At 48.3% G+C, this 15,881-nt stretch overlaps 1 protein-coding gene across 3 annotated transcripts in view; it reads right to left on the bottom strand.

Moving 5' to 3' along the window:
- PMEPA1 (prostate transmembrane protein, androgen induced 1) overlaps positions 1-15,881 on the bottom strand; it is a 100,426-nt gene that overhangs the window by 6,595 nt on the left and 77,950 nt on the right. For all 3 annotated transcript variants that reach the window (XM_056844475.1, XM_056844474.1, XM_056844473.1), the window contains exon 2: positions 5,079-5,233. In XM_056844475.1, the coding sequence (XP_056700453.1) occupies positions 5,079-5,233 (155 nt within the window). The remainder of the gene's footprint in view (positions 1-5,078; positions 5,234-15,881) is intronic.

Genomic DNA, 15,881 nt, shown 5'->3' on the forward strand with positions numbered 1-15,881 from the left:
GAGTTAAAACTGATCTGATTCCAGAGCCAGCTTTAGACCTTTTTGCATTTGAAGGCAAAGATTGGAACGATGTCTCGGGCAACAACATTTATCGCAGATGTTTCAGGCTCAGGAGCAGCTCAAAAACACCATTTAAAAAATCGGGGGGGGGGGAAAACTCCTAAGGCCAATAGAAATTATAAAATGCCATCAGGTTGCAGCAGACTTAGGGCGACTCCTCGTGGGGTTTTCCAGGCAAGAGACGAACAGAGGTGGTTTGCCATTGCCTGCCTCTGAGTAGCATCCCTGGACTTCCTTGGTGGTCTCCCATCCAAATACTAAGGTCGACCCTGCTTAGCTTCTGAGATCTGACGAGATCGGGCTAGCCTGGGCCATCTAGGTCAGCGCATCCCGCTGTTCTCCCAATGGGGACCCATAGCGGCTTACATCATTCTACTCTCCCCTGTTTTATATCCTCACAATAACCCTGTGAGGTAGGTTAGGATGAGCGTTTGTGACAGGCTCAGTGACCTTCCCTGGCAGAGTGAGGATTTTAACCTGGGTCTCCCAGATTCTAGTCTGACGCTCCAACTGTTAAAAACCACACCACAGAATCATAGAGTTGGAAGGGGCCATTCAGGCCATCTAGTCCAACTCCCTGCTTAATGCAGGATCAGCCTGGAGCAGGGGTGGGGAACGTCAGGCCCGGGGGGGCCATATAAGGCCCGCGAAATCATTTGGTCTGGCCCTTCGTGGGTCCTGGCAGATCTCTAGCTCAGAAGGATCTAAGACTGGCGATCCACCCCCTCCTGTGGACAGGAATAGCCTTTATTCAAGGAGGATGTGAGTTTGTTTTGCCAAGAAAAGGAACCTCCCCCCCCCTTGCAGAAGAGTCATTAGCTATGGAGCTGCTAGGACCGCCCAAGAAACTGTGTTAACCCTTTCCCACCCAGGCCATGGAGAAACGTATTCCCTCTGTACTACAAGAGGGCTGGGGGTGGAAGTGGCGACAATGGAGGGACTTAAGGGGGCAGGGCCAGAATGTGCGTGGGGGGCTGGGGGGAGTTCTTAGCCAGTGTGTCCTCATTTCATCCCTGCAGGAAGAGGTAGCAGGAGCCGGCTGTGGAGTCCGGCCCCGACTGTGCAGAGCTGGAGCAACTACGGTGTGTGGCTGGACAGCTATGCCCAGCTGGTGCAACAGACCATCCTGTGCCACCAGGTGGGTGAGCCACCGGTTGGATGCCTGCCTGCTTGCCCGCACCGGGGGGGGGGTCATCTGAGACAGCTGCCTGCTTGGGGCTTGGTTGGCTAATTTTTAAGTTGATAATTTAGTATGGCCTGCAAATTATGTTATAAATATCCAAATGGCCCTTGGAGGAAAAAAAGGTTCCCCAGCCCTGTGCTAGAGCACCCTTGACAATCCTAGCTCTCATATCCGTCTGTCTATACATCCGTCTATCTAGACATACAGTTTTCTGCCAAAAGGAAAGACAAACCATTGTGTGTCAGACTTTTAAGGGATACCAGCATGCCAGTCTCCTACCACATCACACCGTGCAAAGACATAACGTGATGTACCGGAGAACAACCTCGTCTGATTCAAAAGTTTGCAAGCCAGTCTGAAGACTGTGTTCTTTATCAAGGGTGCTGGCGGCTTGTCAAGTTCCTATATTTGATTTTCCCATACATCTAAAAGAATGGGGGGAAAGGCACGCAGACCCTAAAATAGAACACCAAAAGCCTATCAAAACCTTCTGCTGAAATTTTTGTTCAGAAAGTACATTATGTTAACTCATTTGACACATTTATATTCCACCTTTCTGCCACTGCGTTCAAGGCAGTTTACAATTCAGAGTAACATCTGCAATGAAATGCATGTCATGTGAAGAATAAGAAGAGTTGGTTTTTATACCCTGCTCTTCTCCACCTTAAGGCGTCTCAAAGCGGCTTACAATTACAATCCCTTCCTCTCCCTAGGCACATTGTGAGGCAGGTGGGGCTGAGAGAGTTCAGAGAGAACTGTGACTGGCACAAGGTCACCCAGCAGCCTTCATGGGGAGGAGTGGGGAATCTAAGTTGGTTCTTCACATTAGAGTCTGCCGCTCTTAACCACCACACCACACTAGCTCTCAGGTAAAAGGGACAGAAATAAAAGAGGAAATGAAAGAGACAGAAACGGAAGAGGAAAAACAAAGCAAATTCTGGCCTCTAACTCTTAGATGACGTATATAAATGCAAAATGGAACAGCTGCAGCCAGGGACAATTTGCAGAGAGCGTGGAGCTCAAAGGCAGCTGGTCCCTTAATGTAAATAAAGTTAATAAGTACATACATAACTAAATAACTAAATATGTGAAGTTTGGCTGGGTTTGCAGTTTTTGGCTTTGTGCACAAGGGGGAGCTTTACCACCCTTTTCAGGAAAAAGGCGTCAATATATAATGTGATTGCCATCACTTGCTGAAAAGAGGGGGGAGAAGAAACCCCCTCAGAAAGCAAGCAAGTTGTGACTCCTTGGGTTGTGAAGTTTCTGGTGGATGCAGAGCACTTTGGTACTGCTTCCTACGGATGGCACAAATGTGAAGAAAAATGAATGGGAAAGACATGTGAAAGAGCACACTCAGATGCTGAGGGAAGGTAGAAATCACATTTCTGAATACTCTCATCAGTAAAAAGAGGGACGTAGACCACTGATCCCTGATGAGCTAGTTTTCTCATTGCAGGGAGTATTTTACATGTGAGATCCAGGTTCAAATCCCCAGTGGAAGCTGGCTGGATGACCTTGGGCCCAATACAGCCTAACCTACCTCATAGGGGTGTTGTGAGGATAAAATGGAGAATGATGTAAGCACCACTTTGAGTCCCCACTGGGGAGAGAGGAAGGGCAAATATGAAGTAAATATAACTGGCATCCGTCACCTGTGGCTTGGAACTACCTCATAAGATCATAAGAAAAGCCATGTCGGATCAGACCAAGGCGCATCAAGTCCAGTGGTCTGCTCACACAGTGACCAACCAGATGCCTCTAGGAAGCCCACAAACAAGATGACTACAGCATTATCCTGCCTGTGTTCCACAGCACCTAACAGAATAGGCACGCTCCTCTGATCCTGGAGAGAATAGGTATGCATCATGACTAGTATCCATTTTGACTAGTAGCCATGAATACCCCTCTCCTCCATGAACATGTCCACTCCTCTCTTAAAGCCTTCCAAGTTGGCAGCCACCACCACATCCTGGGGCAGGGAGTTCCACCATTTAACTATGCGTTGTGTGAAGAAATACTTCCTTTTAACAGTTTTGATCGTTCACCCTCCAGCCTCACCAGATGACCCAGTGTTCTAGTATTATGAGAGAGGGAGAAAAGCTTCTCCCTGTCCACTTGCTCCATACCATGCATGATTTTATAGACCTCTATCATGTCTCTCCTTAACTACCTTTTAGTCTGTTCAAGGCTCTACCCATCATTTTTCTGCTGCTTGTCTGAGGCCCAAGGATGAGGTTCTTTGGCCCCGGAAAACTGCAGCCACGTCCTCCAGAGAGCACCTAAATGTGGACTTGTCATTCTTTTAACTATCCTCTTGTTCTCTGTCTTGACAACGGACCATAGGCCTTTCTCCCTTACCCTACGTACAGCTTCCCTAAAGTGCAGCCGCGTATGGCTGAGGTAAGCACGTCAAGACCAGATGCATGGGAAACGGGGCAAGTGGAGTGGGTCTTCTCAGCACAACTGAGCCAGGGGGCTAGGGTTGCCAGGTCCCTCTTCGCCACTGGCGGGAGGTTTTTGGGGTGGAGCCTGAGGAAGGCACAGTTTGGAGAGGGGAGGGACTTCAATGACATAGAGTCCAATTGCCAAAGTGGTCATTTTCTCCAGGTGAATGGATCTCTATCGACTGGAGATCAGTTGTAATAGCAGGAGATCTCCAGCTAGTACCTGGAGATTGGCAACCCTACAGGGGGGCGAAGAGGCAACCGGGCCTCTTAGCCTCTACCCATCTCCCTTCCGCCAACTTGTTGTGCCAACCCAAAAGAAACAGCTGGAAGATAAGCTTCCGCATCAAGAGTATCTCCCGCCATTAGTACACAGGAAAAAACTCTAGCATCGCCCTGACCTAGTGATGTCATTTCCGGGTTCATGTCAGATAGGGTTGCCACGTGGCTTGGAATGTTGGGCAATTGCCCGCTGATCCGTCGGCCAACTCCCAGCAAGGATCGCAAGCATGCGCGGCCGCGCACAACGTGACCCCGTCACTTCCGGTTTACTTTCGGAAGCGCCGCAGCACGAAGGGACGATTTACCACTCCAATGGGGGTTTGAGTGGTAAATCGTCTCATTGCACGGCGGCGCTACTGGAGGTGATGGGATCGTGTCGCTTGCGGCCGCGTGTATGCGATCTCCACCCCAAACATTTCCTGCTGGAGGACAGGGGGGACCCTGGTAACCCTAGCGTCAGAAGAGCCCTGCAATAACGGGTTTAAATTGTGGGCAGAAAGGTACTGGCGGGATATTAGGAAAAATTATTTTGCAGTAAGAGTTGTTCGGCAGTGGAATCAGCTACCTAGGGAAGTGGTGAGCTCCCCCTCACTGGTGGTCTTTAAGCAGAGGCTGGACAATCAGGGATGATCTAGGCCGATCCTGCATTGAGCAGGGGGTTGGACTAGATGGCCTGTCTGGCCCCTCCCAACTCTATGATTCTAAGAGACATCGCAGCATTGAGAAAACACTGATTTCACTCTACTTAAGGTTGCCAGCTTCAGGTTGCGAAATACTTGGATATTTTGGGGGTGGAGCTTGAGGAGAGCGGGGTTTGGGGAGGGGATAATGCTATAGAGTCCACCTTCCAAAGTGGCCATTTTGTCCAGGTGAACTAATCTCTGTCACCGGGAGGTCAGTTGCAACCCCTGGAGATGTCCAGCCACCACCTTGAGGTTGGCGACCCTACCCCAAACAGCGGTGGGAAGGCTATCAAAACCAGAACTTCTTGCACCTTCAAGGTTGCAAAAGCAGCCAGTAAGCAGCAGGTAAACGGGGAACGATTTGAAGAGGGTCAGGGGGATGGTGGTGCCGTCCCCAAAGAGACCGGAGCAGAGCAGACTACTTACTGATGATAGGTTTTCCTCTCTCCTCCGCCCTTGGCTGTGCCGATTGATGAAGGACCGCGCAGAGAGCTTGTAGTGGTTCAGCAGGCACGTGATGACCACCACCATCACCATCATCACCACCACGATTATGATTATCTGTACAAACTCCAACTCGGCTGCAAGAGAAGAGGAATTTGCCCATTTTGAACAATCTGGGTAGGAAGACTCAATAGAATTCTACAGCAAAGTTGCGAGGCAAAGCAAGGAGATATGTCAACACCGCACTTCGGACGGGAGATCCAGACACCCAGACCCACAGAACCTCCGGGCATCCAGGCTATGGGATGTAGATACAAGACAAATGGACAACAAGGTTTGCAAATTACCAAAGTAAGCCGAGGCACAGCAGCCATCTGTCCCAGAGAAAGGTGGCTGTGGGAGTCAATTAGGGTTGCCCACCTCCAGGTACTAGCTGGAGTTCTCCTGCTATTACAACTGATCTCCAGCCAACAGAGATCAGTTCACCTGGAGAAAATGGCTGCTTTGGCAATTGGACTCTATGGCATTGAAGTCCCTCCCCCAAACCTCACCCTCCTCAGGCTCTGCCCCAAAAACCTCCCACGGTTGCCAAGACGGACCTGGCAACCATAGAGTCAGTGCCTACTGAAGCATTCAAAAACTGTGCAGAACTCTGAAATACAGCCAGATGGTGGGTTCAGGGGGCGGAATCAACATCAGACAAGATAAAAGCTAGCCATGACAGTAGTATTTTTCTTTCCAATCTCTTCATGGAGCACTAGGAGATGTTTCGCGGAGCACCAAGTGCTCCACGGAGCACAGTTTGGGAACCTCTGTTCTATACCATGCATCATGAGCCCCATGCCTCCCCCCCACCCATCCCAACTGGAAGCTGTCCCCTCAGGTCACAAACCATCCCGGCAAAACCACTGAATGACACACAGCTGATTAATAATAAAGTCTCGCCCTTCCGTTGGAAAGGGGAAAAAACAAAAAACCACCCAGGCTTTTCTTAACCTACTGCTGATTCCAAGCCATTCCCAGTGGCATCCGCATACCAGACTTCCAGACGTAATTTAATTCAGTGCTCTGCTCAGCCAGCTGGCAGCAGTGGTTTGAATGGCTGGAGCTGGCACTGAAGCCCATTGCAAAAAAAAAAGAAAAAGAAAAAAAGGGGGGGTATAAACAACTCAAGCTGCCAAAGGAACAAGAAAGCAAACAGGTTAACTTGGGTTTAGCCGGAGGAGACGAAGACGTTCGGCACGTACACGGCTGCGATCGGGAGGATACAGTTTCACCCCCAACGCTTCAGAGAGCGGCGTGGATCGAGACGGAAAGGATTTGACCGCACAGACAAAGCCCCCTATCGTTATTCCCCAAATTTAAGTCCGGTAGCACCTTAGAGACCAATAAGATTTTCGGGGTGTGCGCTTTTTGAGAGTCAAAACTCCTTTCGGCAGATATCAGGGAGCTTTGAAAGCTTTTGAAAGTTTGTGCCCCGAAAATCTCGTTGGTTTCTAAGGGGCTACTGGACTCGAATCTAGCTGTTCTACTGCAGACCAACACAGATATCCGCTAATACTGTTATTCCCTTGCAGCTCTTGCCTTCAGAGGATCTATTCTCCAAGCAGACGGCGCAAACCCTACCCTGGTGGAACTCTCGCCGGTCTGTAGATTAATGCTGCCAAACGCAGAGGCTCACCTCAGGCGGAAAGCGGTAGGGGTTTCCCTCATGTGCGCTATTAAGCAAGGCTCAAGGGGCTTTGCTGGGAAGCGGCCAAGGTTGCGATCCAGAGCCAGGGTTCAGCCTCAGAAACTGTAACCGCAGCATGGAAGAGTTTGCATTGGCACGGCAATCTTACAGATGGAGGGGAAGAGCTGTGAAGGGGTATGCATTGTAGTACATTGCAGGCGAGCGTTGGTACGTAGCCATGGGGGACAGTGTGTAGCTCACATGGCGCAAATGCGCATGTTCCTTTGGCCCTTCAGTAGGGCGATGGACACCTGGAAAGCACTGCAAAACTTCTTTCCCAGCACTGTTTTACATAAAGATGACAGCCCTGTTCACACGTTACAGCAAGCGCATGTTCATCCTTTGGGTTACCATTTGCCTGCTTCCAGCAGGGGATTCCCTGCTGAAGCTGATGTTTGTGGCAGGAGAAAAAAGGGCGTGTGACCTAGAAGTCCCCCCCAATTTGGGTTATGGTCTAGGAGTCCCCCCCAATAACTATGATTTTTGGAATAGATATGAGGGAGTTCCTAGAAAGTCACCCAGATGTGACCCTCCCCAGGCCTCGCCCCAGAAATCTCCTAAGGGTTGTGGGGCAGAGGCTTGGGCAACCCTACATCCTGCATATATGTGAACTTCTGGTGCATGCCGGAAGTGATGTCATCACGTTGCCAGCGATGCAGGGACAGTCTGGTATTTGGGCAAAAACGCTATGGTAAAAATGGCTTCTACTGTAGAGTTTTTGCCCATATACCAGAATGTCCCTGAGTCACTGCCAATGTGATGATGTCATTTCCAGTGCACCCTAGATGTCACATCGCCAGGTCACTGGCAACGTAGGCCTAGATCTAGTTTTTTTGCTGGTAAGTCCCACCACCCCCAGCTGGTTGCCAGGAGGTACCCGGCACCCCCAAGGTGCTCCACTAATCATCTTGGTGCCCCTCTTTTTTATTTTTTTGTACTTCTGTGATGTCTTTTTTGTAGGGTTGCCAGGTCCCTCTTCGCCACTGCCAGGAAGTTTTTGGGGCAGAGCCTAAGGAGGACAGGATTTGGAGCCCTATCATAGATAGGGTTGCCAACCTCCAGGTACTGTGGAGAAACAAAGGTATCAAGCTCACAATAGTAATGCAAAAAGTGCTCTATTATTTACAAGTGCAAGCGTCAAAAATATCATGAACATATACTAACATAACACAATGACAATGTGTAGCTGAAAGCTACCCGAAGAAGACAAATGTTTGCAAAAGTAAGTACAATGACTTGTTTGACAACTTTCTTCTTTTAACAGAAAGCAATAATGGAGCCTAGAATCGGGGGAGGCACGCCTCTGCTGGAGCGTTTGCCGGATGATTTAAACGCTTTTGCCGTCCAGACAGCTTCGTCAGCCGGTGGCCTTAAACTGTTGTTAACGAAGCTGTCTTCGGACGGCGAAAGCGTTTAAACCATCCGGCAAACGCTCCAGCAGAGGCATGCCTCCCCCGATTCTAGGCTCCATTATTGCTAATTTTATTTCCTAATTTCCTAAAATATTAGTTGGAATAGTCTTCCTTGTGCTCTAGGATACAGAGTGACCTTACCTAGGGACTGGGTTCAAAGGTAGAATTTGAGGCAGTCAAGCCTGACACCCGCCCCCCCTTGCTTTTAAGCAATCTGAACACTTTCTGGAATAGAGGGAGCCCTCAAAGAGAAATTGGCAAGGTAAGTGGGGGGGGGGGGTTGAGAACACTTAAGAGAAGGCATCAAACGCCACTCAGCAATGCGAACTATTTTTATCCAAGCTATGAACAGAGGAAAAGCCATGGAAACCATTTTTTTTTTGCAAGAATCTGCTCTCAGCTACCGGTTTGTAGTCAAGAAACAAGAAGGTCCGTGCACAGAGGACAACGTTGCTCTAACTTAGGTAAAAGGTAGAGGGGGTGGGGAGAAAATTAGTGGAGAGATGTCCTTCTGGCATCTCAAGGTGGTTAAGTGCCAATGAAAGCATATAAACGCAAAGCAAGTGGAAGGCCGGGCAGTTACTCAGGCACAGCGACCTCTAAGTGGCAGCTCCTGTGCCAGCCCTGGGATGGGCCTCAAAGTTACATTTCCTGAGTTTCTTCCCAGTAGGGTTGCCAACCTCCAACTAGTAGCTGGAGATCTCCTGCTATTACAACTGATCTTCAGCCGATATATAGATCAGTTCGCCTGGAGAAAATGGCCACTTTGGCAATTGGACTCTATGGCGTTAATGTCCCTTCCCTCCCCAAAGCCCGCCCTCCTCAGGCTCCACCCCAAAAACCTCCTGCCGGTGGTGAAGAGGGACCTGACAACCCTACTCTCAGGGTGCCCCAAAGAACTCCAATAATTATGAACCAGGTCCTTATTAAAAAAATGTATTTGCTTGTCTAACTTTGCATTAATTAATATGGTTTTAACATATCCCTTGATCTGCCCTGTCATTTTCATTTTATCAAATTATTTCTTTCGTTTGCCTAATTTAATGCAACTCCGCTTTTCACATCATTGAATACCACAAAGCTGCTTATATTTAAAACAATATTATTAAGGATACAGAAATAGCTCCTGTAACATAGCTCCAGAAAGCAGACGCCCATCCCATAAAGCTTCTCTCTCTCACAAACACTCTCATAAATCCCAAAGTGAAATGGAGTTTAAGCTCTCCATGCAAGATTAAAACACAACATTAAACGTTTCTCCAAAAGGGCCAGGGATAACCAACAGCTTTGTACACAGAAGGTCCCATGTTCAATCTCTGGCACCCTGCATTCACTTTGCAATAGAAACATGGAACCAGTGCCTAGACAAATGGGGGGGTGTGTATCACATGTTCAGCCAAAACACTGTTCGTAAGTTATCGTGAACTGCTCGTACAATAGTTGTACAGTACATGTGTTGAATGTAACAGGAGAATAGAATCATAGAGTTGGAAGGGGCTATACAGGCCACCTAGTTCAACACCCTGCTCAGTGAAGGATCAGCCTACAGCATAGGGCTGCCAGGTCCCCCCTCTCCTCCGGCGGGAGGCTATCAGGTGAGGTCGGGATCTCGTGTGACGTGTGCGCGGTGTGTACATGCACGTGCACGTTTGCCCACCAACCCTCAGGTGGTCGGTGGGCAGAGGGGTAAATTACCGGGGGCTTGCCCACCACCACGGGGCACCTGGCAACCCTACTAAAGCATCCTTGGCAAGTGTTCGTCCAACCGCTGATTGAAGACTGCCAGAGAGGGGGAGCTCACCGCCTCCCTAGACAGCCAATTCCATTGCTGAACTACTCTTACTGTAAAAAAAATCCCCCTCTAATATCCAACTGGTATTTTTCCGCTCATAATTTAAACCCATTATTGCGAGTCCTATCCTCTGCTGTCAACAGGAACAGCTCCCTGCCCTCCTCTAAGTGACAGCCTTTCAAATACTTAGATGATTCAATGCATGTATTTAAAAAAAAAGCAAGTGTACACTATACACAGACTGTGCAAGCATTTGCTATAACTTATGAACAGGGCTTTAGTTTAAAGCAACGCCACATGTTTTGCTGATAGGGTTGGCAACCTCCAGGTACTAGCTGGAGATCTCTTGCTATTACAACTGATCTCCAGCCGACAGCAAGCAGTTCACCTGGAGAAAATGGCCACTTTGGCAATTGGACTCTATGGCATTAAAGTCCCTCCACTCCCAAAACCCTGTCCTCCTCAGGCTCTAGCCCCAAAACCTCCTGCCAGTAGCGAAGAGGGACCTGGCAACCCTATTTGCTGACCACCAGCATGGGGCCTTGCTCTACCATGATAAGCCTGGAACACCACCCTTCTAACTTCCTAGCTTCACGTGTAGGGTTGCCAGGTCCCTCTTTGCCACCGGTGGGAGGTTTTTTGGGGCGGAGCCTGAGGAGGGCGGGGTTTGGGGAGGGGAGGGACTTCAATGCCATAGGGTCCAGTTGCCAAAGCGGCCGTTTTCTCCAGGTGAACTGGAGGCTGGAAATCAGTTGTAATAGCAGGAGATCTCCACCTACTACCTGGAGGTTGGCAACCCTATTCCCTTGCCATCTATATGAAGATGTAACTGAATCATTCCTACTGAACTATCTAGCATCTGGCCACTGAATTCTGTGTTTAAGGGCATAATATCACATAGAGCACATTAATAGTGCAATCCTAAACAGAGTTCCATCCTTCTGTGTCCGTTGAAGTAATAGAGAAGGGTGCAGTTCTGCTTAGGATCACACTGTTTAGCAATCAAAGGGTGTGTGTTTGTGTGTGTTGGGGGGTGTGTGTTACTAAACTTCGCTCTCCAGAAAAGCTGCCTGCAGCTGAAACACCAGATCAGTACTCAGAAGAACTCCATGTTTTTTTTAAAGCATTAATGTACAGAGAAAAATTGGCAAAGACACTGCCTGTACCGTATTGCCTCTTAAATACGTCTCTGATCCCATTCTCCCCTCATGCTGGGGTGCCCGCCCACCGCTAAGAGCCACAATCCCTCCGCACCATGCATCGAACGCGAAAATACGGGGCGGTTTATCGTTTCGTTTGCTTCCACGTCTCCGGCATCTCTCCCAGCTAAAGATGCCAGCGAGAGCTTTGTAAGGAACCCAATTTCAGTGGGGGCTGAAGGACACAGGGGAAATTTTTTTGCCCGGCAACAGCGTAAGCTCCCTGGCTGCTTCCCACTCTCTCTGGCTTTTCAACACTTTAAGCAAATGCGCTACTCCCCATTGAGAGTGTATCATATAGTGCGCATATTGTTCCGAACGTCTCCATCCCTGCCACTGCCCTCTCACTGGGGATTGTCGGGAAGGCCTGTAAATAAACAGAGGCCTTTAAATCGCCTCACCCACCCACCCACCCCAAAAAAGGGGGGAGAGAAAAAAAGCCGGGCCTTTCCCTTTGTACTGTAATGAGATACATGTCCAAAACGTGGCACCGCTGGCGTCAAGGTTGGAGGGGACAGAGCGGGGGATGACAAAGACCAGTCACACACAGGGCTCGTTTGAATGTTTAGCCCTTTTTAGGGGAGGGGGGATATTCAAGGGTTTGCAACAAAAAACCCTCCCCGCGTAAGTGAAAAAAGGGCGAGAGAGGCCACCAAACCGACTGCCTGCTGGGCCCTTTTGTTTCATGGCAGCCAAGAGGGTTAAAGGTAACAGGAACCCAACTGGGGGAGTGGGGTGGGGGGAGAGAACAGCCCCCTTGTCCTTGTGTTAACTGCTTTCGCCCTGGGTACGGTTGGCTGAGTCCTAGACAGCTTTAAGCACTCTGGCAGACAGACAGAGAGCCTCAAGGGTGGAGTTCGGGCAGGCAAATTTTGGCAGTCGCATCACGCGCCGGAGAGAGGCCATTCACCACTGCCTGCCTGATGGGAGAGTTGTGGGGGGGGGGGGCAGGAGCAGAAGTTCACACAAGAGCCCCATGGATATCGGTTGACTTCCTCCCCAACCCTCTCTCAACTATCCCCGCTTTACAACGGTCGGTCTGCCAGGGCAGGAAAGGGTTCCCACGGGCAGACGTATATATCTTTATGTATAAGGATGCAGGGTCTAGGATTTGGAAAAGCGTATTCTCCGTTGCCTTCACTGCAGAAACCGGTTAAGATTTGCAGAATGAGATGCCCAAAGCAAGACGGAGCACCCTCTCTGCCCCGCGAATGCAAAGTGGCTGCTATGTTCATTATTTTTATTACGTTTGTAATGCTGCAAAATTTGATTTGATGCTACCTGGGGTGTCTTTTTTGATCAGAAGGAAAGCAATATGTTTTATAAATAAGACAAATAAACTAATGTAATGCTGGGGGGTGGGGAACAAACAAACCCAGCCTTTTGGGGAGTATCTCATTTCAAACAGATATTTCCAGATTAAGCATCTTCCAGCGTTTGTCAGTATTAGTAGGCATAAAGATGATAAGGATATTCAGATGAAAATAGATGCTAATCATTTGCGCTAACGGGAGAGAGGACAAGCAATTGGAATAACTTCTTTTGGCGGGATCCAGAGGCTGGCCTGGCACAAAAGTTTGATTCAGTAAAGTTCCTTTCCCTGAAATCTACAAAAAAGGGCATAATTAGGGTTGCCAACCTCCAGGTTGCCAATCTCCTGCTATTACAACTGATCTCCAGGCAATAGAAATCAGTTCCCCTGGAGAAAATGGCTGCTTTGGCAATTGGACTTTATGGCATTGAAGTCCCTCCCTTTTCCAAACCCTGCCCTCCTCAGATTCTAACCCCAAAATTTCCAGGTATTGCCCATCTCGGAGCTGGCAACCCTAGGCATGATTCATTAATTTAGGGGAATCTTAGGTCTGAGCTACCAAATAATGATTTGCATTTTAAAACTTCAGTATATACTCAAAAAACCCAAAGATCGGATGCTGAAGTTAATACTCAGATGACTCACTGACTAAGAGAGAGGATTTATGAATTAAATTAAAATTTCTTTGTTTAGTAGGCAGCCCTAGAGTTCTTGAGAGAAGGCATCATTAGTAGGGTTGCCAACATCCAGGTTGTGGCTGGAGATCTCCTGCTATTACAACTGATCTCCAGGTGATAGAGATCAGTTCCCCTGGAGAAAATGGCTGCTATGGTGCACTGCTCCATGGCACGGCACCCTGCTGAGGTCCCTCCCCTCCCCAAACCCCACCCTCCTCAAGCTCCACCCCCGAAATCTCCAGGTATTTCTCAACCTGGAGCTGGCAACCCTAATCAATGGAGCTGCGATATCCACATTTCTTTCTCAAAACGAATGAATTTGCCACACTGCTGTGTATATAAGTACTAGGATTCAGCCCTCAGAGAAAGTCTGAGATTCTCTGATTTTCTTAATTAAAACACACACACACACACACACATTGCCAAGTCTTTAGAAGTGTGAAATAATGTGATCTGTGTCGGGTGAAATATACCTACAGTCATTGGGACTAGGCATTGAATGACCTGCATCATTACCTACCTCTCAGTAGCCCTGTTCACAAGTTACAGTGAACACACATACAAATCATGTACATAGGAGCTTTCTTTATATGTGTGTTGAGTAATTTTCACGTTACATTCAATGCATGTACAACTGAACATGCAGTTTAAACCCCATATTTATCCAGGTACATGTCCCTTCGGTTTCATTTATAAAGTGAATGGGCATTAGCACTTTCTTACAGATATACACATGTACAGGAAAGATGCTTGTGTGTTCATTGTAATATATGAACAGAGCTACTTCTATCGTAACTACCATTACGCGGCTCCTAAATTCTACCACGCCTGCCAATCTCTCAACTCCAAACCCATTGCTGGAAGCAAAACAAACCAAAAACGATGCCAAATTAGCAGATATTTGGGAGATTTGCAGATTTTACCAGCTATCACTGTCAACTGTCTCCGTCCCTTTCAAAGCAAGGTGGAATACAAATGTTTTATTAAAAATATTTATATCCCGCCTTTCCTCGTGGTTCAGTATTTCAACACGCCAGCGTGGTGGGGTCACTGGTGTGTCAGACGAGAATCTGGAAGGCCCTGTTTCAAATCCTTACTATTGCCATTGGGGAAGGGCCGTGGCTCAGTGGCAGAGCATCTGCTTGGCATGCAGAAGGTCCCAGGTTCAATCCCTGGCATCTCCAGTTAAAGGGACTAGGCAAGCAGGTGATGTGAAAGACCTCTGCCTGAGACCCTGGAGAGCCGCTGCCGGGTCTGAGTAGACAATACTGACTTGGATGGACCGAGGGTCTGATTCAGTGTAAGGCAGCTTCATGTGTGTGCCATGGAAATTCGCTGGACGACCTTAGGTCAGATGGTCTGCTTAACCAACTGCACAGGGTTGTTGTTGAAGAGGATGAAAATGGGAGAGGGGATAATTATTTTGTAAGTTGCTTTGGGTACCCACTGGGGAGAGAAGCAAGGGATAAATACCTAAATCAACAAACCCTCACTGGGGAGAGAAGAGAGGGATAAATATCTGTATCAACAAACCATTATTATTACTGAACATAGGATAGGTGAGTACATTGAAGTTTAGTGCTTGGGGACACATCTTCTTGCATTAGACTCATAGGATCATCGAGTTGGAAGGGGCCATACAGGCCGTCTAGTCCAACCCCCTGCTCAATGCAGGATCAGCCTAGAGCATCCCTGACAAGTGCTTGCCCAGCCTCTGCTTAAAGACTGCCAGTGAGGGAGAGCTCACCACCTCCCTAGGTAGCTGATTCCACTGCCGAACAACTCTAACTGTAAATCTCCCCCCCCCCCAATATCCAGTCGGTATCTTTCCGCCCACAATTTAAACCCATTTTTGCGAGTCCTATCCTCTGCTGCCAACAGGAACAGCTCCCTGCCCTCCTCTAAGTGATATTGGGTATTTATACCTATATATCTTTAGGAACTTGAAGAAATGTTCTGTGAACTTAGGCAGATTCTGTGAACTGAGGCAGATCATGAGAGGGAGGGCAGGAAGGGAAGAGTCACTGCTTGGTTCTTGTGGCCCTTTCTTAGACGCCCAGGGTATTGGCGATCACCACTTTGGGGTCAGGAAGGAATTTTCCTTCAGGCCGGATTGGCCAGGGATCCTCAGCATAGGACAGGGGTCACTGGGGGAGTGGGGGGGGGGAAGGTAGTTGAAAATTTAATGCGTTTTGCTGGGGGTTGGACTAGATGACCCTTGAGGTCCCTTTCAGCTCTATGTTTCTATAAGGAGATGCATCAGCCAGGTTGATTTACTAGTCAGTCAAATACAGATGTGGGGATGCCTCAGAATTTCTGGTTAATATAAACACTCAAGCAATGCAAGCGTAAAGGGGAAAAAAAGCCTCTGTGGGAATAGAACTAAGCTGCATCATTTATTAATTCTGTTCACGTCTATTTATATTTTCTTTATGAAAAAAAACACCTCAGCTCATTTTGTATCTGGCTTCCCCTAATCATTGTCACTTTTCAATTAGAGGGGACCTCATTCCATTTTTCTCTGTAATTTTCCCCAGGGACGAGTGATGGATACACCAAGCTTTTTGAGACGGGCGAACGTGGCTTCGAAATGCAAAGTAAGGTCACACTAATTTAATTTAGCACATTCCCCCCCCCCTTAAACTCTCGAATACATTTCAG

The sequence above is a fragment of the Euleptes europaea genome, chromosome 2 (assembly GCF_029931775.1).
Source record: "Euleptes europaea isolate rEulEur1 chromosome 2, rEulEur1.hap1, whole genome shotgun sequence".
In the NCBI taxonomy this organism is placed as follows: Eukaryota; Metazoa; Chordata; class Lepidosauria; order Squamata; family Sphaerodactylidae; genus Euleptes; species Euleptes europaea.